Here is a 27,693-nt window from a genome sequence, read left to right as displayed (position 1 = left end):
GTGACATAGCGATGTTTTAGTTTGTGTAATCATTACTTCAACCAGGGCCTGTTCAAGGTAGCACTTCAGTTTTATTTTGAAAAATAATCTTGATCTACCGTACGTGCTAACTATATGTAAATGTCACTGAACGATGTTGCAGTTTGATGTAATTTTATCAGACCTTGGTGAGATAGGTGTCTCTCAGGTTGTGTTGGTGCTGATTTTATGCTTGTACAATTTATCAGCTGGATACAATTTCCTGGCCACCGTGTTCATCGCACCAACAGCCGATTTCAGGTAAGACTTTTTTGAAACATAATTGCTTCAGCTAAGTCTAATAGCCTACTGCACTCCGACAAAAGATGCCTCTTACCAAATTTTGTTGATCAAGCATTGGAAACGTACTATTATTGTGAGCAACATTAATTGAGAAATGGTATAGAAAGACGGCAAAAATTATTTTAAGTACGGTACCACATGAAAACTTTATAAAAAAAATAGCCTACCGAAGTTGTGCTTACGCCAATATTATTATTTTTCAATAATAAACAAATTCAACATTTATTGCACGCCTGACAACATGATTGTAATTGATGGGGCTTGTGACGCCATTCAAAGCAAATGATGTTATTATTCGTAGAATCATTGTACTTTTACGGTTTCATCAAAAAGTGTAGACCCACAACAAAGCCAATAGTTGTGATATTCACAATATTTCCGTTAGGGCCTTTTAACAAAGTTGTAAGTTATAAATTATAACAAAGTTAAATGTTATAACAAATTTTGGATAAAAAAGCTACTGGCAATGGGGATTGGGGAATGCTTTCAAAGTCATGGCTTACCAAACATTTTTTTTTAATTGGCAGCTGAAATGCTATTTTTCATCATGCAGCACAACAAAAACTCATATTTTAACGATAAACTAGCCCAAAAGTTACAAAAAAAGCTGAAGCCAGTTTTAATCAATTACGGATTAGTCTGAATACAACAAAGAAATTTGAGTTCTTATCAACTCAACAGAGCTGAAGCTACGTTGCCTACGATATAAACTGCAATAATGATACAAAATGTCTATTCGAGTATCATTTGCGGGCTTACACAGTGTTTTCGTGCCACCTATGCCTGAAAAATATTAAAACTTAATGATATTCCGCGAGAGATTAACCGCCATGTGATGTGCCTTTCTCCTCTGCTTTGCCGTTTCGTTCTTATGCATTTCGTTTTCAATTCATTGTGTAGATCAGTTATTTATTTCAATGTAGATGTAAAATCAGTTAATATTTTTTCGTTACTTGAAAAGGACTAACGTGTGTATGGCCGAAAACGTTCGTAGTTTATAGTTTATGTTCAGTATATTATGTTAAATGCCGTGTGGTTGCTTGGTTTCATCTGTTTATGGTTGAAAAAAATTCAAATGATAACACAAAATTTGCTATGCTGGGTTGGTAGGCTATATTTAAGTGTAAAACAACAACCAGAGACTACACAGTATACGCAGGCAATCAGGCATCCAATGCGTTTGTATATTTTGCACTTCTTTCACATAATATGAAACATGACCAGGGTTACACTATGTTCAAAACAAACTCCTTCATGACAGTGAGAGCGGTTGCATCGCATATTTTTGTTGTTTTGCATACGGAAAAAATGTGACATATTTTCATCTAATATTTTCCGTTTTGAAGAACTGGCTTGTAGCCTACTTGATTTACAATATAGCAGGTCGACGTGGTTTTACACCCAGTCATTTACAACTCTCATACCTGAACGCTGGTTACAACGGTAAACCACAATCTCTTCGTGGTAAATTTGTAACATAAATTTCCCGGATCCGTTCGTCTGCATGCAATGACCAAAAGAAACACTCTTCTGAAAACGTCTATTCAAGAATTTTATTTCAGTAAAAATAGCCTCAAGGCTGTCGAAGAATGGGGGCAACACCGTACCCACTAAAACTTGTCACTACAATACAAATTACTTAGATAAAGACGGAAATTTTGTCTAGTTGGTAAGTACAAACAAAACCGTTTTAATATGCGACCAACTTTTCAAGCAGCAGTTTTAAGAAAGAGAGAATAGATTGCAATATTCCAAACGCACGTAACCATCTTCTGTGACGTAATAATGATAAGCATTATGAAGCTATTCAAGCACCTGTTAAATTTGGCTTACACCATATCTCGTAATTCAAGATTTAACGATGATGTAATGTTTCACAGGTGTGACAAAGGTGATGCAATCTTTGCTTATTTCTAGCAATAGTCCATATGACGTAAGACGTCAGGTTCAGTAGACAACGGTTTTATGTGACGTTTGATATGTACAGAGATTGTCCGTAACAAACGCTACCATGGATCAGTCTACGTTACGCATTGATTAGTTTATCAACAAATAGTGTTTGAATATCTTCGTGTTCTATAACGGACATGATAGCTCTATACATGGGTGTTTGGATCCCAAAAGTATTCCAGCACGGAACGTCCAATCTTTTTCCCATGCCAGCCAGTAACGTCAAGCCAGTAAACGCATTGAACTCGTCATCAAACGGTGCAGGAAACCATATCACAGACAAGTATATTCTTTTAAAATACTAAATACAGTTGTTGTACCATTTGAAAAGTATTGGAGTTATTTTGACCCTAGTCGTGCATTCATTCAATTACACTTTCCAATAGGCAGGAAAATTACCTTTCGCTGAAGTCCGAAATTAAACATTAAATCAATTCTTATTGGCTTATTAATCAGGACTCTTTAAAAACCATCATCTCATCCGAAACTTCAAGACATCTCTCTACTTTCATTTCACTGCACTGAAAAGATCATTAAGATCGAAACATTGGACTCTGTTTGCAGTAAAATGTCTTTTTAGATATTATTTTTTATTAAATAAAAATGGGTTAATTAGGCATTTAATTTTCACTTTGTGTGCAGCTATTGTACATGTAAGCTACAATTTAAATTTATTTTAAATACGGTCTAGTGTTTAATAACCTAATAATGCGGCCAATGAAAAAATTACACCAACCCGTTGTTCGGCACGTTTCCTTATGACAGCAACAATAAGGTTTAGGATGAATTTCAATTCTTATGTAAAAAAGAAGATCACGATTATATCAAATTCTAACATATTGTTAGTTGGAAGCAGCTACGTTAAGGTTGAAAATATGTTGGAGTGACAATGTATCAATTTATTTGTTTGGTAATTATTAGTAGTAGATTGAGATTAAAGAGAGTCTTCAGTAAGAACATTGCCATAACGGGATGCAAAATTCCGTTTTTCTGATCACAGAGAAAGGTCAATTCTCAATTCGACTATCACATGCTTGATTTCAATAGAAAAAGTTCAATTGTTTGAAAGCAATTTTATTACTCTGGTTCCCAAGGCTTTGGCACCACCAATAGCACAATCATACTCCTTGACTCGATATTTATTAAAAAGGTTTTCGTGTGCATGTGTTGTTGTGCATGCATGTGGCTTTCACTATAAAGCACAACAGAATAGAACCAAATTAAACAACGACAAGTTAACATATCGCGGCGTTACACAAGAAAGAAGGGAATTAAATTATTGGTTTGAGAGGAAGCAGTTCCGTTAGGAGTAACTTCCGTTAGGTCGAATGGGTGTCCGGTCAATGACTGTTGCACCAGTGGAACTGTTACTTTGTTGCTACGCTACTAGTTGCTCATGATTTTAAGAATCACAGCTTTGACCGGAGAGCTTTTCAGAACTGTATGCTTTCATGAAGACCTTTACTTGTGAATAGCCTACACTTTTTTAAAGCAATGCTTTTTGACTTCTATCACCACAAGCAAAGTTTTATAACTGCTTTGAATGAAGCTTTGCTTACCCTTACTGCTTTCATTGATGCAAAGCAAATAGACCCATTGCAATAACACTTGATATTCATTGTGATTATTATTAGCTTAACCACTGTGAATTTAGACGTCGACTCTTCATAGTTAAGCAGTTAGATTTTACGTTTACTTTGGTCCAAGCCTATCAGCGTACTGCGTTCATGTGATAACCTAAGCTGCTGTAGATTAACTAAAACCGTTGCAAATTTATTGAAAATTCTTCAGTGCAGTTTTAAACAATGTCTTGGCACAAACTCGGAACTTGGTTCACCAACATAAAATGTAATGTACAAGGCAGAAGTGCACTTAACTTTCCAATAATCTCAATTAGGGTGAAACAGGCTATTACGGTTTTTATGTGAATAATAACTACAATGTAGTTGATACAATTTATTGCACATGTAATTGTCGTTTGTTAGATTTTTTGTATAATATATTAACTTATATTTATATTGATTAGCATTAAAAAATAGTAAAACCTAAGAGACAGTCTCTTTAAAATCCATGAAATAAGCTAGGAAGTAGAAAACATGTTGCAGTTCGATGTCGTATTAGCTGAATTAGGAGTAGTTGGTCTAGTTCAGATCATATTTTATTTGATGCTAAGCTACTTTAACATTGTAGCTGGTTTCAACGCTTTGGCTACTATATTCATTGCGGCAAACCTTGATACAAAGTAAGATCTGATATTTGTAGCACCTTTTCTTTAGACTAGATGAATGCGTGGCTTGATGGTACACCACAAATTGCCATGGTACACCGAAAAGTTGTAACCTGTTCGTAATGCCACCTACCACGTACGCCGTTTGTAACAGACAGTTGCATGTACTCAAGAGTCAAGACCGTTGTTTTTTTGTAAAAATCAGACTAATCTTGTTTTTCTCAAAATTAACATCGATAAAAAGACCATTTAAAGATGTGTTGTGATTGCCAGGACAAAGTTGTTTGAAGTTTCTGCTACAAACCGGTACACTACGAATAAATTTTCATAAATAAACTAACATATGAATTGTATATGAACCGACAGCACGTGAAACTACATTTCGTAAGACAGACATTCATTGAAAAGGAAATTTGAGGTATTGGAACGTTGGAATGTTTTAAAAATTTAGATTTTGGTCTATTGTAGAAAATTTCAGACCATTGGGAGATTTGTCAAATTAGGGCATCTGAGGTTTAGGAAAGTTTGGTGGTTAGAATTGGGCAATTGGAGGATTAGAATTTTAGAAGATTTGGCGGATTGGGAGTTTAGATGATTGAGAGATTTGGGAAAAGAGATTTGGGAGAATTTGTGGATTTAAAGCATTAGGGAAGTGGAACATAGGCTATACAATATAGGCTACATACATTTTAAAAAATCTTCCAAGCTCTGCATATAAAACATAACAATCGATCGCTAAACAGGTAACGATATGCTTGTGGCTCGTTTCTACTCTGCGTGATCTAATTAATAGCTTTTTGTATTTTCCTTATCTACAACACTTCATTTGATCTGTTCCGCGGCGTGTGTGGATTTCTATTTTTAATTCTTATGTGTGATGTTGAGGTTTCGCTGGTCAGACTTATCAATTACTGTGCTGGCTTAGATGAAGTCAATGTAGCCTAACTGTTGTATTCTTTACAACAGCGCCAGTGCAAAAAGGATGCGTTCAAACTGGCCAACAAGCTTTGTAATGACAGTTGCAATAAGATTTTTCCAAGATTCTTATTTAGAAGCTGAGATCAAAACTACAGCATATTAGTTCATACGTTATTAGACTATTTAGAAAACTTTATTGTAATGGTTGCAAATATGTTGAAGTACGGTAATCAAACACTCAGAAAGCACACGTTTTATCAATTGATTTGTTAATGAGCATGAGACCACATAATTTGCTTGAAGAGTAACTTATGTCTTCATAGTTCCACGCGCTTATAAATAAAATAGTGTCATTCATTTGACAGTGCCTTTAGCTTAGGCGGTGATTTTTATCTCTATACATTAGGAAGCTCATCGAATCGCCTTTTGTGTAGCTATGTTTGCTGATGAATTTGCATCACTGCAAAGTCGTTAGACCTACTGCAGTAAGTACCATTTAACATCTATTGTGATTATTAGACTCGCTTGAGTCGCTTTAGTCATTGACTTTTTACAATTGCGAAATTAGATCTAATGTTTTTTTTGTTCTCATAATCTAATGTATGCAATTCTGTATACGGCGATTAACAGACAGTTTAAGCTTGTAGAAGGTAGAGTGATAAAAGCTGCCTTTGAGCCATCGTTTTATTGGTTTGTTCTTATGCAATTACAAGCACAAAAAAATAGCAAAACCTCAACAAAATAGCTTGTTCATTCCACAAAAAGGTCAGAAAACATAAAGCATGTTGCAGTTTGATGTCGTTTTACCTGAATTAGGAGAAGTTGGTCTAGTTCAAATCATATATACCTTGATGCTATGCTACTATCATATTGTAGCTGGTTTCAATGCATTGGCTACTATATTCATCGCAGCAAAGCGTAATACAAGGTAAGACTTTATTTCTAAATTTAATTTTCTGCTGGTTCCTGGTTGGATTGAGTTGATGGTGTCCCATATAGATTATTAAACTGTTTCATAATGTAAATCACTAAGCATTTTCTGGAGTTGCATTGAAAGAGATGAGCCTAAACACCAACAAGGCAAGTAACAATAGTAATAACAGATAAAAAGAACTATTATCATTTCGAATCGCAGGAAGCACTCGCAACACTTTTCCTTTATCTAAATCGTGTCAAGACAAAGATCTTCTTCTTGCGTTTGAAGCCGCCGCAGATCACGTTGTTACATCCAGGCGCAGCAGCCAAAAAAAAAGAAAACATCATGATATTTTTGAAGATTTATATTAAGTGGACGGAATATAAGTGTCCTGCCATAGACAAAGCTCAATGCTCTTAAGCGGTGTCAAACCGGCTCTCTTTGGAGTGCCGCACGAAGGCTTTCATCGATCGGCTATGCGCCAACAGCACACAATGGCATGCTTGATAAGGTGAACACATAACGGAACTTCCTTGTGTTTCTCGGCAGCCGATTTGTAGCAAGAATTGACAGCGATAGACACGTGTTTCGCCCATGAGGCTGGGCTCATCAGTATCGCACCGTATTCTAGCCACAAATTTATTCGACCACCGCTAAACTGACTGGTAAAGCGGTGGTCGAATAAATTTGTGGCTAGAATACGGTGCGATACTGATGAGCCCAGCCTCATGGGCGAAACACGTGTCTATCGCTGTCAATTCTTGCTACAAATCGGCTGCCGAAAAACATATTGTTGATTGGATGGTCTGAATGGCTAGCGTGGAAGCTACACCGTTATGGTTAGCGAATCGCAACTGCTCGCTGTACTAGTGAGTGCTCAGCCTTGTGCTGATAGCCGGGAAGAACGCCCCTTTCTTCACAACTTCCTTGTCTTGCCGTTCACTAAATCTCCACAGACCACAGGGCGATAGTACGAAATGATCATAAAATAAACTGTCGATTATTTTTGTCGAAAAGTGCTCTTAGCCAGAGATACTAATCGAGAAGGGCATTCACTCGAGTAAAAACGTCCACTCGCCTTATGCAAGCTTTAGGACAGTCTATGCACATAATCTCTTTATTTGTAAATAGTGAGTTGTGATTTTTGCCAAAGCAGTTAAACTGTAAGAAACTACATGATCAAATTATTTTATACGACATTGGGGTCTGTTTGCTTTGTTTAACTGCAAGATCAACAGAGATTTGTTATTCTAATCGACCTACCATGGCTACGAATGCATGTATTTATGTCGTAAATTTTTTTTCTTTTTTTTTCTTGTTCGATTTAATTCGCGTAGTTGTCGAGCTCTAGTGAACTTTGATTATTACGTGCAGCAGTAATAAGCCAAATTGGCTAAGTAAAAATTGATTTGCATACCGCTTGCGCTGCAAATTTTATTTATTTCTTCCATGTTTGATGTAGTTCAAGTAGGCCTAGTTGTAGCCTATAGGTCTAGCGGACTTTGATTATTACGTGCAACAGTAATAAGTCAAATTGGCTAAGTAAAAATTGATTTGCATACCCTTGTACCACAATTAAGCAAAGTAGTTTTATCCAGAATCGAGTCCCACAGAAACTCAAGAAGATGTTGCAGTTCGATGTTGTTTTGTCTGAATTAGGGGCGATTGGTGCAGCTCAAGTTATTTTAGTTTCCATGCTATGTTACTTCAACATAGTAGGTGGCATTAACAATTTGGCTACTGTCTTTATAGCAGCGACTCCTACTGCAAGGTAAGACTTCATTTCTAAATAGTGGTAGGCTATTACAGCGCTTATGTCGGCCTCCTCTGTTGTGAAACCATGTTTTCGAGCTCTGTGCTCACATGAACAAATTAAAAGTTTAACTAACAGATTAATCTATCCTAGTATAATAATGAGTCTCTAACAGAATTTTCAATTCTATCGTAGATTTTTTAAGTATGAACGCAGACAGCCACTTTATCTGCTCAAGATCTGGTTAGATCCGCACCCGATCTAGTAAAAATCTGGACCAGACAAAGTTGCTGTCTGCTGGAAACCTGCGATTACGAAATTTCATACCGAGGCATTTCTAAGACATAAATTGAAACAAAATATTGAACAAAAAAATGTTTTAGTGTAGAACATATAAAATTAAACTTTTTAAGCATGGAATACAGTTTTTGAAGTGGTGAGGAGGAAGTTCATTTTTAATTGCTCAAAGCTGCAGCACTTTACGTTTGACTGTCTTCAAGAAATTGTCGTCGGAATAAACTTACCAGTAACCTAAATGTGATGACAAGGTTTTTAATAGATAGGAAAAGAATGAAAAACGATAAAAATAAATTTTGGTTAACCAAGGAGTTGTAAGATATAAACTAATTTTTTTGGACGGCATAAGTATGGATCAAGAGCTTTAATGAATATTGCTTCTAAAGTTTAGTGCTGCAGGTGAAACAACGACCGATAACATTTCAAGCTTAAAGTTAATGCTCATTCCTTATTGTCAAGCAGGTTTAGTCCAATTGTAGGGTCACTAGATATGTTTTTGTAATCAATAACTTGACATGCACGGCTTGGTTGATTTATGATTTTGTTGCAAAAGTATTGAATACAAATACATATCTACAGTGACGTTGCAATTGGACAACACACATCAGACAAATGGAAAGAACGTTGCATGAACGCCTACGCCTTGAGCAGGCTTGATACACAAAGAAGATATAGGCTACAAACATTTAGATGCTGTTACCCTATTTCATTTAGGATTAAAAAATGAGAATAGATGCTTTTTATAACTCGATGTGCTTGTACTGCAACTAAGTTTAGAGACTAAGTATAGTAGCCTATAGTCACCAGAAGAACGCAAGTTACTTTAATTAAACTTAGAGAATTATTTTTAACTTTTGTCAGGTAACCTACCGAACAAATTTAGGAATCACATCTTCTTCTTCTTGCGTGTGAAGTAGTAGCAGTCACGTTATTTCATCCAGGCACTGCAGCCATTGGGCTGTGTAGCTATCAAGCGCTGTGTGGTTAGAATTTCAATTTTGAGGTCCGTAACTCAGGCAGTGATGAGTGATTTTTTGTGCGGTTTGGGAGGCTGATTCACACACACAGGCTGACGATTCGGCAAGACCCCACTGAAACATACTATAATTAAAACGTCCCACTCCAGTACGAAGACAATTGAACTTTACCCAATCTTTGCGGGGTAACTCTGATCCTGGTGGGAGTGAGATGCCTGGAGATACTCTCGTCTTCTCTGATCTTACAGTCTCATCCCAACGTTTACTCCAGACTCTTTGAAGGTCAAAATTAGAATCACAGAGATCTGTAACATCGCGAGAGAAGGTTTTGCGAGATTGTGGTTTGCGAGAAATGAATGATTGGAATCACATGAAAACTTATGGTATGAGAAAAATAACCTTACAAGCTCATAAAGATGTCTTTCATACAGGGCGTAGATGAGATAATTCTTAAAACGATTTCTTCAATAGCCCAATTTTGTTGTTTTATGGTTGTTCGCAAAAGAAAAGCTCTTGGTACTGTTTAGTGATTTTGCTTCGATATTTAGTATTGTTATGACTAGCTCTGCCGTGATTTGGCAGAACCTAATATCCGCCATTTTCAAGTTTTCTAGATAAACGACTTTTTGTGTTTATAGCTGTAAAATTACCAAGGTAAAACACTCGAAGTTGACTTTTGTAAGGCTGGAACGGACAACCAAACAAAATTTTTAAGAATGAAATTTGAGCCAGGTTTTTGTTTGTTTATTAAAACATGGCGTATATTTGGTTTTGCCAGAAAACTAGTTATAAAAAAAGCATTAGGTTTGTATGATAAAACCTAATATATACTCTCGATGTTCACTTTAACCGCCTTATTGGCTTATTTAATGTTATGTTTTTGTATGATAAAGCCTCATATAAGCTAAATGTTGGCTTTGACCACACTATGTTGGCTTTGTAAGCCTAAATCAAACCTAAAGTAGCCTACCGGTAAGCCTCTGGATTTCTGCCAAAACTGTGTATCATTTCATCACTGTAATCTCTAGATGACTTTGCTGATATCACAAAAGCCTGCTAGGTTAAAAGCTATCGCCGATTTAAAATCAGTTGCTAGTAGCCTACTTAATAACCATGCCTTCATTTAAGGCTACCGTACTACATTGGCTACACAGCATCTGGTACGGTTGATTAAAAATGACCAAACACACTGAGTAGCGTACTCCCAGGCCTCTGCGTTAAAATCTTAATAATCGTATGCAAGCTAAGTTATTTAGCGTACCGTAAACTCAACTAAGCCATCAGTACACCAGTAGGCTACGAAAAATCAAACTGATCGGCGAGACGTAAATGATACGGCCATTAATGAAAAGAAAAGCTAGTGTTCGGATTGACATTTTTAGGCTAGCCTACACAATTAAACTTACTTAGTCCTTAACAACATTTTAGCCCAATCTACTTTATCAAACCAGATATCCCTGTATCAAACCATATCAAACGCTTTTAAATCCGCTTCATGCAACTCAAGAGATGTAAGAATAAGATGTGGTGAAGTGGCTTGCTGCAATTGCTGCTGAAATTATGGCTGTCACGTGACGATATCCTGCTACGTGATTGGAGTAGATGAATATGTTAGATTTCAGAAAATTATTCTTGCACAGATTAGAATATGTTAGGTTGTACACAGCAATTATCTCGAAAACCATACTACATTGGGGCACAAATTTTTGTCAGGAGATGCATGAAGTCTTTAAACGTAGAAAAATGCAAAAAAGCCATTTTGGCAAAATGTCGGATATTAGGTTTACCAAAATCACGGCAGAGCTACACATGCAAGTTTGAAAGTGCATGCAGCTTTTTCATCAGGGTCACCAAGATTATTGTAAGCAGTTATTATGTAACAAATGAGTTTGGTTCTTGATGATGTGATTATATTGAAGCTTATCATGTCGTATCCAGGTTTACGCCCGGTGGTTGAAGATTTGGATTAAGTGGACGGGAAGGCAAGGAAGCCAATTTTCCTGTCCACAGGCATGTCTTTTAAATGTCCTGCCAAAGACACAGCGGCATGCTCTTGAGTGTTTATCCGATTACAGACTAGCTAAGAGGTAACTTGGCTGCAAGCCATTGGAAATAATAGGAACGCCTAAACGTGGTTGTGCTGCCAGTATTTTGCGTTTGTTTTTTTAACCTGTTTTGCATGTCGTTGTTATAGCGACGTCCACATTACTCTTCACGCTTAATTATGCCACGGCCAACGACTAAGTCTTTGCTGGTCTATTCCACTATTTTACGAAGATGGCCATCACTTCATCAATAAAAAAATAAGCGTGTTAAGCGCTTTTTTGAGAAAGATGATGAGGCTGAATACTGGAATTGGATTTTCTTTTAGTTTACGAGATGCAAACACTGTAATTAATTGCACCACAACAAGTGCACCCATCCCATTAGACTTGCCATTGCATTGGTTAGGTTTTGCTTTCCTTTCATTGACTCTCTCTTTTAATGTTTTATTTTTCACTTACTATCTGTTTGTATTGTGTTTTTTTTCCATTGGCATTTTAGATTTTTTCTCATAGCGTTATTTCCTATATATATATTTTTTTAAGGGCTGCAAATTATTCCAAAATTCCAGAGTTGCCATGCAAAATGTTTGAAAAACTTTGAGAACCACTGTGCGAGTGTGCGTGCTAGAGCGCATTTGTTGTTCGAGTGTTCTTGATGTATTATTTTTAACTATCCATTGTTTTCAGATGCAATATACCTCCATTTGACAATGCAACAGCATATCCAAACCTTACACAAGCTGACATTTACAACTTAACAACTCCATTTGATCCTGCAACTGGAACATATGACGAATGCAACAGGTCGGAAAAGTTTACTTTAATGCCCTTAAATTGAATATTTAATTTTCTTTATAATAAGTCATTACTAGGGCAATTTTTTGTAACTAAAGTTACTTTTTTTAGTTTTACCAATTAACAAAAGAAATGTAGAAACAAAATTTCATGGTAGTGGGGTCAATATTTAAGAAGTTATAAAGTTACCAAAAATCAATTTTTGTGTTTTTAGGTTACTTTTCATTTGCTAGGTCACTTTATTTTGCATACTTTTTGCCTAATTCCCCTATTTATCTTTCATTGCTACTGGAGAGATGAGTTTACATTATATTTCTATGTAATGCCAAAATTTTTAATATATCTTCTAATATGGTAGGCTACGGATTTTAGGTTTGCACGAGCCCATGCTTGTTCGTATCGCGTGTATTCCCGAAAACTCGTAAAGAAGTTTTTTCGATGAAATAAATTGTGTTAACTATTTTAAACCGCTTGTTTTCCCTGCAACAGCTAAAGTGTTTGATTGACAGAACCTTCCTGCCAGAGAATGTAAAACATCACATATGTGTAATTGGAATGAGTAAATATAATTTGAGCACAAATTGAAACTAATTTAGATGCTTTTTTATGTTGAATTGCTGCTATTTTTTTCGCTTTTTTGTTTTTGTTGAATAAAGTTACTTTTTCGCAAAATTAAAGTCACCTTTTTGAGTTTTTTATGTTACAAAAAAATCGCCCTAGTCATTACACTAAATAACTGATTTCGTCTTTGGACATTTGTTTCGCTACATAAATGTACCCTTAACTTTATTTATAATAGAGTCGTAGGTTACTTTGTAAACACAGGTAAATGTAAACATTTAATTAAATAATACCTATACTAACATAATTGGTTACAGCATTCATGATCCGATGGTCTAAGTAGCTACACGTTATTTGGAACTTATGACTTGGACAGTTTATTTCTGAAGAATTGTTTGAGTAAAACAAACATGAAATTCGCTGAATGAGCATCACTTAAAAGTCGGTTCAAGAGCAATTGACGAAGACGGTTGAAAATAATTAATCGTTTGCATTAAAACTGTCCACTATTATTTGTCTTGATAATACAATTATTGCGTCAGTGTAACCAGTGATGGGCATTATCGGCGATAATTCATCGGCGATAATTATCGCCGATAAATTTTTATCGCTTATCGTTATCGCTCAATTATTTTTTCAGTTATCGTTTATCGTTATCGCCAAAGGCAATATTTGATTATCGCCGATAATTAATCGCAGATAAATTTTATTTTGGATCAACACACAAGTGGAAAGATCATGAAAAGTAATATTTTTACTAGCCACCTAGTTAATGAAACTAAAATTAAAACCAGTTCTTCTTCAGTGCCTGAAGTGTGTGTGCACAGGTCGTTATCAGGGGAGGGGGCACGCCCCCCTGCAGCGACGGCCCTGACAACACAATAAATTTTAGAGTTGCAAATTGCAATGCAATGAAATGCATGCAACAAGTCGCTTGTTGTTTTGCTGCAATGAGCAATCGCGAGTGAATTTTACAATTAAAATGTAAGCGCACAGGCGGCACAACTTCCTTTGAAGCAAAGCGAAAGAAATTGGCAAGTGGTTTGTGAAAGTGTTGCAATACGAAGCCGCTTTTACATCGGAAACATGATCTTTCGCGTCCCCTCACGATCAACTATTTTATTCTTGTGTTTTCTTTTTTCGTTGAAAAGTGTTAGTTTTTAGTAATTGTCGTAAAAAAATAAAATCTCTCTCGTCAAAACATGAACCTTACTGTTTTAAGCGCATTAAACCTTTAGATGAGTAGATTAACTAAAATTGCAAGAACTTGCCTTGAGACGTGCGGTTACGTCACAAACTCAAATTAAAAGACAAAATTCACACACAATAACAACACAAGATCGGTTATAGACTGTAAGATCGATTTTTTTCTAGCTTGGCGATATAACTTTAATCCAAAAATAATAACCGAATGCATAAGTGCCATTTAACTTAAAAAGTTAACCCATTTGTGCCGAAAGTGAAAGTACTTAAAAAAATTTTCGGAAAATTTAAATATAGCATAATTATGACCTAAAAAACATATCACAATAATTTTTTTCTTAATTGTGTTTGTACTTTTTGAGAAAAAAGCCGTCCTATATATAAGACGCTAGGCAAATCCGTTATCAAATTTCACAAGCTTCTTGTGCGTAATACTTAAGCGTTATTACATTTTACTTATCGTTCAAAGTGATAAATGGGAAATGTCTTGTTCATATCTTGTCATGTCATTATTGTTATCGAGCATTTTATTGAAATGAAAGTTCAAAAAATATGAAGATGAAAATTAGCAAAGTAACACAACATCACTGAAAGAAGTCATTGCGGAATATGATATTGCTTGAAGCATTTAACATGCAGACCGACATCACGTTTTTTGCATCTTGTAGTTGTTTTTGCATGACAATAGGCGGATCGAGTTGCGTGGTAAAATTATGCTAAATACTGTATAACCTTTCTCATTTACTGTAGCCTACCTATGCACCATAGCCTATTTCAATCAAATAATTTTATTCCCACTAATACAGTGCCTACATTGTAATTCTTATCTCAACAACTCAGCGTTCTGCCATTGCTTTAATGATGGTGTTCACAAAGAAAACAAAAAAAAATATCTGAAATTATCAGTAAATTACGATAATTATGTTATTGTTCTTAAACAAACACGACTGATTTGACAAGCTTGATGGATTTCACAGTATGCACAGTTTTACTACCAATAACGCTTAAGATTACTGATAAATTTTCAAGCATTTTGCGTTTTTGGGAATTTTTTCAATTATTGCTGACTTTGCTGTAAACAGCCCTTTAAGCAGAAAGCAAAATACAAAGTATGGAATTTTTTGTGGTATTTTCATTTAATTTAATTATTTTGCCTACTGCACGTAAGCGGCAGTGTAACTCAATTGATAAAAGCATCCAACTGGTATCTGAAAGTATAATTATAAGCACGGCGGTTACCTCAGTGGTTTGATTCTGGATCAAGAGGTTGAAGATTCGATACCCACTGCCGCTGTTGCGATTCTATTCATGCATAACTTACAAAAAGTTTTGTCCCTTTGCAGTATATTATGTTCGATTTTTCGGCATGTTTATGAAAACAGTTCGTGCTGCATGGGATGGGGCAGCGCTGATCAAGAAAAAAAAAATTGTCGTTATCGGACATTATCGGCGATAATTTATCGTTTATCGTTATCGCTTAACTTTTTTTTGATTTATCGTTTATCGTTATCGCTTTAGGCATTTTTCGTTTATTGATTATCGTTATCGCTTAACTGAAAAATGAGTTATCGCGCCCAACACTGAGTGTAACTAACTTGTCTCACCCAGGTAAATAAAGGAGTTCTGTGATTAGTGCAATAAACTAATCCGTCCGACGTTACTGTACTTTCAAGGAGCCTACTTGTGAGACTAAAACAAGCTGTTTTGTCATTTTCTACGTTTAACACATGCAATTTAACCGTAACCCTTTTTTATTTGCAGGTACGGGTATGATTTGAACACATGTGATGGAAACTTGAGTTGTGTGAACAAATCTGCTCCACTAATACCTTGTGATAATGGATATTACTACGACCGATCGACTTTCACAGAGACTATAGTAACCGAGGTAAGAGTATCCTCAGTGAAACATAGTGTCAACTGTTCAAAAATCTCGATTCGAACTTTTTGTTTTCAATTTGTTACAACTTGCTTTTGACCATGCTGAAATGTTGTTACTTTAGTTTGATTTGGTCTGTTCCAACAAGTATCTCAATACATTGTCAACTTCCCTTTTCTATGCTGGGGTGATGATTGGTTCGTTGGTGTTTGGAAACTTTGCTGACTTGTAAGTTGCTGTTAGTGTTTTTTAAACTTCAATGTATGTTTATAATTAACACTTGCTGTGCAACAAAATAATTTGTTTATTTCAAATGTAGTTCAAGTATTCACCCATTGTTTTCCACTTTTGTCTGAGTTGAACTATCCTTATTTTCCAATAATAAAAAAAACTCCTGTAAAAATTGTTTTCTATTGACATGGATTTTAATTGCGTTGTTAGTTCACTTTAACGTTTAAAATTAAACAACTGACGTCACCCATTCCAACAATCACGCATTTGCGCAAAAGCATTCTTGACTCACAATAAGAGTTTTTATGCGTTGAATGTTTGTCAATATACTTAAGCTTACCCAAAGTATACTGCAGTTTGAATTAGTTTGATTTTTAAGTTTTATAACTTATTGTCATGACAGTGCATAAATTAAGCGGTTCAGGTAGAAAAATCAACTGGAATTTTCTTTAAAAAGTGAATTGGTGGCATTATCAAAATATGTTCATTGTGTACAACTTATACCTCGCCACCAACACAGTAAACAAACAAATCGAAAACGTCAATTCAGGGGTAACGTTCTCCTAAACACTTGATATATGGCTGCATGTTTGCGTATCAATCACGTAAGATTTTCTTGTCAATTGTTTGCAAAACACTTGTACTGATTTATATGATCACAACATGTTTAGACTTGTGCTTGTCGTGCCAAGCCAAAAGTCAACTACTACAGTATTTAATGTAATCCTCTGTAGGTATAAAAGGCAATAAATATATACTGATATGTACTGACGGAGTTACAAGGAATAAATATGTATGTACTGACGAGCCTTTAGGTAATGAATAGATATGTGCTGACAAAGTACATTATACAGTATTTACTTGTATGGTGAAACCTCTGAAATAAACTTGTTTTCATCAATTCAGTGCGATACCCTCTGGTCTTGTCGTTCTTTTTTAGGCTACATGGTTCTCGAAATATCTCAAAGTTAAAAAAGTTATTTAAGGCGTTCGAAACTAATAATTGGAAATACTACTGCAGTACTGTAGTATAAGCGAAACAAAATTTACGTTCAATTGTGTCACGAAATATATTGTCTTGCTTTCATTTTTTTCAAATACATTTGTTTTTGTTCCGTTTCGAAATAAAAGAAACTTTGTTTCGTTTATAACTCGAAACGACAATTTTCAAATGCAAAATTTAAAGTAAGTGGCATTGATCAAGTTCTTTGCATCATTACTAACCATGCAAGTCTGCAAGTGTGCAACAAAAATACTTTGAGAAATTTTCAAAACAATTTTTGTTTTAGAAAAGTCTGTTGTCTTAAAGGGTCTTGGATTTTTTTTTAAGATTTTTATGTTATTTTCAACTACTTTTATACTGTAGGCCTACAGTAAAACCTTGTTTTGTATTGTTCCAAACTGATACAAACTGACCAAACTTAACTTCGAATAGTACTCCAGGTTAACAAGTTTTTTAGGAGTATTTTGTTTTTATGTTTATGTAGGTTCTCTAAAAAGGCAAAATCATTTGTCTGATTTAAGTGTACACATTTAGAGTCTTCGATTGTCTTCCGACTCTGCAACTATTTTTAAATTTCATTACATATTACTATAATAATGCTAAGTAAAACTGATAGATTTCCTGTTGCTTTCTGCAACGTCAGCTGCGTGGTGCGGTGGTGAGTGCATCTGCGCACACTTAGAAGAGCAGCTATGTTGAGCGCATCACTAACTCTTGGACAGGACATTAGTTTGTTTGACATGAAATCATGACCCCTAAGCATATCCCAACCCTGGATAATACAAAGAAACATCACTATGATGTTTTTTTTTTGAATATTTAAAACCTAAATTGGCTTACCGCAGAGTGGTGGCAGCGGAAGGTAAGTATCATAGAATTGCTCTTTCATGGTTTAGCCTATCAAAGAATACATTTCATGAAGCATAAAAGATCTTGCTCTCATAGGCTAGGCCGAAAGCTTTGCTGTCTCGTCACATTTACTGGATGCTTGGGATGCATGTTTGGTCTATCATTTGTTCATTCAGTTGAACTTTACATCATTATGAGAGTTTTAATTGCTGCTTTTGGATATGGTTCGACGATTGGCACATATGTCTATAGTAAGTACTAATAAAAATGGAGTTGGTGTACATTTAGACATATTGATACCGTAAAGATGATAGATGCACTTTTACATAGATTTCTATGTTGCGTTGCAATTACATTATCAAATCTTTTATTGCACTCTAGAATTGTGTACCACAAAAATATTTCGGAAGGACTTTAATTTCTAAAATTTGAAATATTTTGTCTAATTTATACAAAATATTCTTTTATTTCATTTTGAAAGAAAAACTATTTCGTTTTATTGTAAATTCTAAACAAATGCAACATAACCAATATTAAACAAATACGATCAGGGCCGTGTTAACCACTCCCGTATCCCCCAGACGGGGGCTCACAGATGCTTAGGGGCTCACTTATTTTAGTCTTTTTACTGTTTTTGACTGTTTAAAAAAAAAAAAAAAAAAAAATGCAGCAGAAGCTCGATAATGAATAGCCTAAATCATGCAAGTTCACTCTTTGCTGCTTCCAAAACTCCCAGCTGGAGGCCCACCTCCGTCTATGGGGCCACACATATTTAGTTCGTACAAAGTTTGTCGACTTGTAATTTTAAATCCTTTTCTTTTTAAATTTTCTCTCTTGCTTTGCTTACTCAATCACACTTTATTCACCTATCACCTAACATCGATGTTGAGCGTACATAGTTTTTCAAAAGTGGATTAAGGGAGTAAAAAGTTTTTTTATGTCCCATAAAAACTAACAAAATAAAGTAATATTTTGAAGTAAACACTGCTCAAGTGCTCATCCGAATAGCCTACTTAATTAACAATTAAATTGATAAAATCTCGGTGTAAAAAGAGATAGGCTATGAAGTAAAATGTACTTTGAAAATATTATAAGTAAAGCGAAGGTGAGAACACCTCAGATAGATTATGGTCTGCTTCTCATCACGTGACCAAAATACGAGAATTTTTTTCTTGCACAGCCTTTCTGCTCCTTTTACATTTTTCAACTGATTATTATAAAATAACTACTAATCGTTTTTTGTTTTATAAAGTCATGGAGATTGTTGGAAAAGAATGGAGGACCATGTTTGGAATAGGGTATCAAATGGCTTTTTCATTAGGGTTTATGATTTTGGGTGGAATAGCTTACAACTGGAGGAATTGGCATGATATGATGGTAAAAAAAGTGGCATTTTAATTTGTAATTTCAAGTACCGTATGTAAAATTTTTATATTTTTCAAAAAGGTTTTTATATCCAATTTTCAATTTTTGTAAGACAGTAATTTTATAGATCGGTTTCACAACTTTTTCATCTAGTAATTTTTTTGCAACTCAGCTGGCCAGTATTTAAGCCAGAAGTGAGCATTGGTGGCTAAACATTATAAATAAAGCTTCAAACTTACAATATGCTTTCAATGCAATGGGTTTTAACCCCGTTTTAATAGAAAATGTGTTGTTTTAGCTGGTCGCGTCTTTGTTGAGTATTCCTTTTTGGGTGTTTACAATAATTATCCCTGAATCTCCGCGGTGGCTCTTTGCGAAGAATAAGGAGAAACAAGGGAGGAAGGTAACAAACTTCATGGCTCGCATCAATCGGACAAAGATCTCAGAAGAAACATGGATTGCGGCTAAAAAGGCTGGAGAAGAGGTACGTATAAACATTATCAGAACGCATTTGTTTTTTTTAGTTTGTGTGCTGTATATACTTGCCTAGTGTCTCCAGTGGTGTTGAGAGAGGCGTAGCATACTTTTCGGAGTCCTGTCCTGTATAGACTTAAATACTGTATTTTTATTACTGTCCTGTATAGGCTTAAATACCTGGAATCTTTCCAAGTGCCCTCTTTGAAATTGAAAAAAAAAACTTTTTGTTGGAGTTTTTTTTTGTATATTGCGCTTACGTCTATTTCAGATTTGTTTTAAAGCATTTTTTTTAAAATCAAATTATCCATTACAAAATTTCCACTTTCCTGAGAGAAAGGGTGTTAAGTCAAAAGTATACTAAAAAGTTGTACGTTATTTTTATTGTTTACTTTAAAGATTAATATTTTCATGTTGATGATTAATTTTTACCAACTAAAGAAAAACCAAGGATTAGATTCATGGTTATAGTAACAAAAAGTATGAAAAGTTTCAACATCCAAGGTTTTTTTTACCGGAACTATTCCATTATACTTACAGAAAACATGCATAACTTTTTAACAAAATAAGGTGATTTCAATAAAACAGCGACCGTGTCATCAACCTCAAGAGAAATTATGTTAAGACTGCCAAACAAAATAATCTGAATTTCCAGAGTAGTTTAAATTTTTTTGAGCTTTTAAAATTTCAAGAAATTATGGCTGTGTTTACTCCACGGAAGTGTACAGACCATCAATATTTGGTTGCACCTCAAAAACAGACATGTTTACAATGCTTTTGTCTTCTATAATAAACAGTTCTTCAAAACTAACGAAGTGGCACTAAATCGGTTTATAACATAAGTGACATTGGATGACCTGAAGAATGTTTTTTACACAGTCTTTTTTTTATTCAGGCTGAAGCTATGCAAGAAGATGGAAGAAAGTATAGCTCAATCGATCTCTTTAAAAGCAAGGCAACTGCGATTATTACTTTAAAAGTGATGTTCAATTGGTAAGTGAAACGAACAAGTTACATACGTAACTGTATAAATAGTAAAATGGCCTTAAATACACTCCATTACGACATATTGGTGTGACTTGAATATCACCTTGATGGATATAAAATATACAAATTATTGAACACACAGCTGAAGCCTCATTGCATATGCCTGAGTTAACGCAATAACGTTTCAGTTTTCGGCAATTAGTGAATGTACGACAGTGTAAAACGTAACAATTACTTGGCAACTTTAGCTGCAAGCTGTTGTTGATATCAGCAGTAAATTTTATACAAATGTGTTAAGGCTGCGTATTCAACCATTCAACACCCACATATCTTCTGAAAATATTCTTTAGCCTAAATCAGCAAGTTGAATTTATGATATGAAATCAGAAATATAATATTAAAACAATAACATACGGTATAGTGTGTTACGATTTCATTTGAGTTTTCTTTCAAAGGTTTGCGAATAGTTTTGTTTATTATGGAATTTCATTGAATGCTGGTTCCTTGGCTGGAGATTTATTCCTCAACAATACATTGAGTGAGTTTATATCGAATAATGTTAAGAAAGTGAGTTTAGCACCAACCAAATAACTCGAAAAGAAACGGGATAACTCGTTGCTTTTTAAAGATGGAAAAATTATGCAATATCTATCAATTGCTATCTAATGGTTGTCAATTACCTGATAAATCCATATTTGATGCAGCAATTGGATATTATAAAACGACCGCAATTCAATGAATACAATTGATTGTATGACTGGACTGTGGTGGTAAAACTTATTCATGACGTTCTGAAAAATATGGATTTAACAACTTACAAAGGCTTCTTAACTCCTTTTGTCTACTTACTGTAGTGCAAATTGTTTTCCAATGATAAACCCGAGTGTGATAAAAATCACAGCAACACTACTTAAAGTTTTTTTTTGGAAACATTTTATTACAAGTCTACAATTTATAAATACAAAGTATATAGAAAATTGTCATAGCATAGGTGATTTAGTTGCTGTCTTGAAGCAAGCATACAGATTGATTATACAAAAGTAGTGTATTGTTTAGTCTATACCCCCCTGGTTTATACTTTTACAAATTGATACAAGTTAAATAAAACTTGAAGAATGCAGTTTTTCAGCTACTTTTTATTACAGATGGAGTGTTTGAAATAGCATCTTACATTTTTTGCATCTTGGTAATGGATCGCATTGGAAGAAGGATTCTTTTGACTTTTTTGCTCCTTCTAGCTGGTGTCGGGCTTCTTGCAAGCGTTGTTGTCAACGTATATGCTGGCACCAGTCAAAGTGAGTACAGCAATCGATTGTTTCGATTATTGGTAAAAAATTCTCATCAACATGGTGCCGAAATATTTGTCGAGCAAGCAAGCACTGTAGCTGAAGGGATTTATGCGCAACATTTTCGATACAAACGTTCTGTTGACGAATTGTAGACTACAAAGCTTAAAGGAGCTCCAGTCGTTAGCCTATATTGAATTTGCCAATAAGCATTTCAACGTCTCTGGTCTCTGTCAAACTCTGTCAATGGTGATCTAGATCAGAGCTTTATGTTTAGGAACTTAAAACACATAAATTTAAAAATAATTTAATTTAGAAGATTTGCTTGCTAAACATGCCTTGCTTGATTTAAAAGCTAATCTAACTATATTCTTCTGTGCTTTTAAGCGGGGTAGGGTGAAGTTTAGGCCTATACAGTCGAAATAGGACTTCGACAGCTGTCTGTTTTGATAAATATAAGTTTGCTCCAAAAACAACGGTTCAACTGCGCCAAACTCTGCAACTGTCAACCATAAAAACGTTTTGCATGCATAAGTTATGTCTAACTGTCAAGAATTGAATTTTTAAAACAATTTCTTAGTCCGAGGATGAGTATTGCAGCATAATTTTATAATAATCAACCAAACAGGTTTACGGGCAGATTTTATCAAATCTTGGTAAGCATTTTTTTATTTCTAAATATGCATTACTGTTTTTGTTATTTAGCTTTGATAACCGTTGGTCTTGTTTTTGCTTTTGCTGCTAAATTTGGAATATCAGGCTCATTTGCCGTCATCTATAATCTCACTTCTGAATTGTATCCAACAGTGATCAGGTTTGTAGTTTAACAACGTCATTTAACGTCAATGATTACATAAAATTTCAATTTTTTGTGCTTATTGCGGGAGAGCTTCAACAGCTCCCTTCCCCCAACTTCACTGAACCGTTGATGCAGTAGATAGAGTTCACTCTTCTGAATTAAAGACACCAATGTCTTGGCTTCTTAGTCAAGTCATATCAAGAACCCTATTATAGCTTGCAATAACATTAAATTTTTTAAAAAGCTTTTTTTCTCTTCAAACTGAGACCGAATAACCACGGAAACTGCAAAATAATGCTATTGCTGTGAAAAAGAATACAAAAATTCTGTTGGGGAATAATAGAGATATTCACAACTTTGATTGGCGGTAAAACAACATGGAATATTTTAAATAAAGTGACTTGCGTTCTTCTGGTGGTGACTACAGGCTACTAGGTTACCCCTTGGGGTTAATTATGATATCTAGCTTTTATTACTGACGTTTCGTCAGTCAGTTCGTCATGAAATATTTTTTTACAAAAAGTGATTTAGTACAAAATGCTTTCCTGTGATAACATCATAAAAGTTTTTATAAGATTACAAAAGGTGATAAATATTAGATATTTTTACTTTTCTACTGAAACATGTTTTTTACGTTCAATGAATCTTTCAGTTTTATTTTAAAAAACGAAAAAATTGATAAACCGACTTCCTATTAAATTTGCGCAATACAGATCACAAAACAAGTAACACTGTCAAAAACAATGACAATAAAGTTCAAACAAAAAATCATTATTGAATGCCTCTACTTGTATCAATTGCGTTTGTTAGACATTAAGTGTTTACCACAATTTGTTAATCTATTGCTTGTTTATGTTAAAATACAATTTTGTTAATGCTAATGTTAAATATTGATGGATTACTATTTGCTCCAAAAAATCTACGTACAAGAAATTGCATAGGTATGTCATGGCAAAATAAGTCCACCACAATTTATTTTAGCTTTTTATAAAGTTGTGTTTCAGTCAAAATCATTTCAGACATCTTCTTTTTTTATTGTCACACTTGATTCCAAGCATTGACAGCCTCTTGCATGAAAAGTTTCCAAGATTCTCTATTGTTTGCTGAGTGTAGGTGTGTGTTGGTGTTGGTTTTGTCGATTTGTTGGTATAAGTAGAACAAAGTTGCAAAAGAAAAAGTAGGTTAACGGCATAGAAGAAGCCACAAAAATGCAGATACTTTTCCATTGCAGACAATTTAAATGCTTCCAGTTGAGAAACTTCAAAAAAGTATAATGCATACTGCATTACACCACGTATACAGTATAGGCTACGTGTAGCGTAGAATTCGTGGAAGAAATTGGATTATTGTAAGGTTAGGCTATCTCTGTGGTGTCTATAGCAGCAGAAGCCTACCCCCGACTCGTTGCCATGCAGCGTGGCTGAGTGAAGAGAGCGCCAACACAACGCCTGAAAAGACGTCAGTCCAATACCATTCGAGAGCATTCGCCTATTCTATATATCTTCATAAGACTTTAGTGGCATGAGATAACGAAAGCAGCTGACTTGACTACAGGCTATGGTGTCTTGCTGCTTACGATTTTCTATTGTGTTGCATCTGCAACTACTTTGTCATTGGACACCACATAAATGATGTTATTATAAGATCATCAATCATTAGCCAAACGCAACCAAGTTCACCATTGGGGCCAGATTAGATTTTAATTTTCCAAATATTGCAGCAACAACCAGCTAACCGACTTGCAATGTGACGTGATAAATATTTTACATCAGGATAGAGTGAAATATTTCATGTTTAATTAGGCAATATATTAAAGTTTGTAAGATAATACCGTTAGTTGGCGTAGAAATTTTGATATGTATTTTTCCACAAACCAGGAGCAATGGCGTTGGAATGGGATCAGTGGCTGCAAGAGTTGGAGGAATTTTAGCTCCATATGTTATATCGGCACAAGATGCAGTGCCATGGCTTCCTAGCGTCATCTTCGGCGTATTCAGTAAGTTCTCGTACATTTGTTTATATAACAAAACGTTTCATACACGATAGAGTGAGAGTATCTCAATATCTTTTAATTTTTCAAATATTTTCTCTAAACAAATTGAGATGTTTTTTTGTAAAAAACGTGATGAGATAAACAATGCACATATAAAAGTGCCATAAGTGCATTGTTTACGAGAAGTTGTTCTTTTAAATAACATAGGGCTATTCCAATGTAAAGATCAAAAAGATCTGTGAACGTGTCTTGTGGGTCTAGTTCAGAGTTTCTCAAACGTTGTAGCCTACTTTTGTTTGCCCTTTGCCGGTTGTCTAAAGATAAATTTAACCACTTCAGTTTTTGGAGGTTTTTTTTCTGACCAGGTTTGCGAAATTTATCATGTAGGCCTACTCTACCATTTCCTTTTTAATAGTTGTACCCTTTTGGTGGATAAAATTTCTCTCCAAAGTAAATTTACCCCAGGTTAAGAACCCTTAGTTTAGTTCACTGTAGGATAAGCTAAATGCTATTCAAGGATTGTAAATTTGTTTGTTGTATAGCATTATTGTATCCCGCTTTTTATCACCAAACCTCAAACTACAGTCATGAGTCGAGTCAGGCTTGCCACGTTAATTGATCAGGCTCGCCGGTGGTACTTTTATTTGCGTGGCAAAATGGATGAACCATAAGAATTTGTAGAATGCAATAAATGAATTAATGTAATTGGTACATCACGCGCAAGAAAGATCAAAACTTATTTGGTTAAAGTTTTAATTGCGCTTGTTTTTTGGCCACCTATTCTTAACTTATGGTCGTGTCTCAAAGTTAGGTAATCTATAGCCGCTTAATTGAGACAACATAACGATTTGTTGATTTTAAATAAATAAGGGTAAAGCTTTTGTTCTGACTTTAAAACAATATCTAGAAAGAACATGAGGCCCCTCGCTTATCAATCCTTCAGTTATTTTCGCCTATATAAACAAAGGTTTGACAATCCCTGCATTGATAGCAGTTACTTAGCTGTGACAAATTGTGGCAAAAACAAGACATGAATTTCATTGTAAAACTCAGCATGTAAGCACAGCTAGCTTCAAAATGGCGTCAACCGCGAGAAAACGTTGCGCGAAGAAGAAAAAACATTCTTAGCAAAGCATTAGGCCTGAGTTGAAAGTTTGCTTGATTATTTTAAATTATTATGTCAACGGACTTTTATTGCATCCCTTTACCAACGTCGAATGATCTAGAAGACTGCTGATGTTTTCATTGATAAGGTTAAAAAATTCACGACATATTGATCACGTATATTTTGCAAAGGTGTTGTCGCTGGAGTGCTATCTCTTACTTTTCCGGAAACAAACGGTCACGTGATGATGGAAACCATTGAAGAGGCAGAAGAGTTTTACTCTAAAGGAAAGGCGGTGGATTACGACGAGAAGTGAGTATAAACTTTAATCCAGATAATTATAATTTGTTTTTCGCTCCCAGTCAAACTGTTACAAAATCAAACCTGAAAAAAAAAGAAAAAAAAAGACAACGATATAAGGCACTTTTGAATAACTTATATATAAAATAAACTTAATAGTAATACGGTATGATAATATGGTAATATAACATTTATAAATAATAATACTTACAGTAAAAACCAACTTAAAATCTAACTAACTTTTCACAGTAAGCGTTTTTGCTCTGCTGGCATTGAGCACATAATTTGCAATTGTTGAAATTTATCTCTAGAATATTAATAATTCATTAATAATATCGTAACATGATAATACTAATATTAAACCAAAAACGGACATCTGACAATACCATCTTTAGGTACCCCGTTTGTAAAGCAGCACTACACAAGATGCTTTGCATAAATTTATCACAAAAAGCTGCCATAAATATTCAAGCAAAACAAGTTGCAAAGATATTTGTCCGACTAAAAAACTCTGTAATTACTGCTACGTCAAGTATTTTCTATTTTGCAATATGAAAATTAGTAAAATATCTCTGGAATAATACTAATCCTATAAATAATATTATAATATATAATATAATTCGAAAAATAGTAAATTTATTTATTTTTATAAGCGATTTTTCATACAGAGATGACAATGTTGTTAATTTATTTCCAGGTTTGATGTTGGATCTGAATCCAAAGAGTCATACGAGTACAACAACCCCGCTTACACAAAAGATTTTACTAAACTTTAATTTTACTTTTACAAAAGTAACTTTATGATCCATAGTCGGTAGAGAAAGATCAGCCTAACATGAGTAGCCTATTATTGTTTTTAGTAACCACTGTTTGCACTGCGCAATACCATATAGTTTAAATTTTTTACTGTCATTATATTAGGCTGCTCTTTCGGCTTGTAATAATAGACAAGCAGTGATTAGCCTACATGTTATCGGCAATTCTTACGTAAAGAGCAGTGAAGTAGAATTTGATGTTAGAAAAAAATAGATGCTGGACATGCTAATCCTTTAAAAATGATAATACAGCAAGGCTGTTTGCAGCAAAATGCTTTGAAGTATTTCATTTTGCTTTAAATTAAATTCTTTGTGAATAATTCAGTTTTCACTCAACACCTTTGTTCCCAAGACCTTTATTGTTTTCCAGTTTTGATGACAACTTATACGTTTTGATGACAACATAGCCCCTAATGTAAACAGTAGACTTGTTTCTTAAACTTTTCCTGTTTTAGGATTTTTGTGAACCGATAAATCATGCTCATGAATTCTAAGTGATTTTGAAATTACAAAAGTGACGCAACACGTTTTTCTGGTATTCTTTAGTGGAGCGTTCTATTAATTATTGTAGCCTACAATGTACAGTATATGCAAAGGCAATCAACTGGATCAGCGGTTTTCAACCTTGCTCTTAAAAAAAATGC

At 34.6% G+C, this 27,693-nt stretch overlaps 1 protein-coding gene across 3 annotated transcripts; it reads left to right on the top strand.

Annotated features, from left to right (window-relative positions):
• The first annotated feature begins 69 nt into the window (after nt 1-69).
• Nucleotides 70-27,693, top strand: LOC145768655 (organic cation transporter protein-like). 3 transcript variants are annotated; one of them, XM_082580211.1, is made up of 15 exons: nt 9,685-9,742; nt 11,298-11,446; nt 12,092-12,208; nt 15,725-15,851; nt 15,967-16,070; nt 18,022-18,176; nt 19,178-19,302; nt 19,589-19,774; nt 20,660-20,757; nt 21,207-21,289; nt 21,897-22,046; nt 22,743-22,851; nt 24,714-24,832; nt 26,126-26,246; nt 26,932-27,693. In XM_082580211.1, the coding sequence occupies exons 1-15, from the start codon at nt 9,740-9,742 to the stop codon at nt 27,008-27,010; spliced, it is 1,725 nt and encodes a 574-aa protein (XP_082436337.1). In that variant the 5' UTR covers nt 9,685-9,739; the 3' UTR covers nt 27,011-27,693. The 3 variants fall into 3 exon arrangements, with proteins under 3 accessions (XP_082436339.1, XP_082436338.1, XP_082436337.1); XM_082580213.1 differs by lacking the exons at nt 9,685-9,742; nt 11,298-11,446 and adding an exon at nt 70-279; XM_082580212.1 differs by lacking the exons at nt 9,685-9,742; nt 11,298-11,446 and adding an exon at nt 7,861-8,103.

Source organism: Aplidium turbinatum, chromosome 4 (genome assembly GCF_918807975.1).
Source record: "Aplidium turbinatum chromosome 4, kaAplTurb1.1, whole genome shotgun sequence".
NCBI classification, from domain to species: domain Eukaryota; kingdom Metazoa; phylum Chordata; class Ascidiacea; order Aplousobranchia; family Polyclinidae; genus Aplidium; species Aplidium turbinatum.
This window is presented reverse-complemented; position numbering and strand designations above follow the sequence as displayed.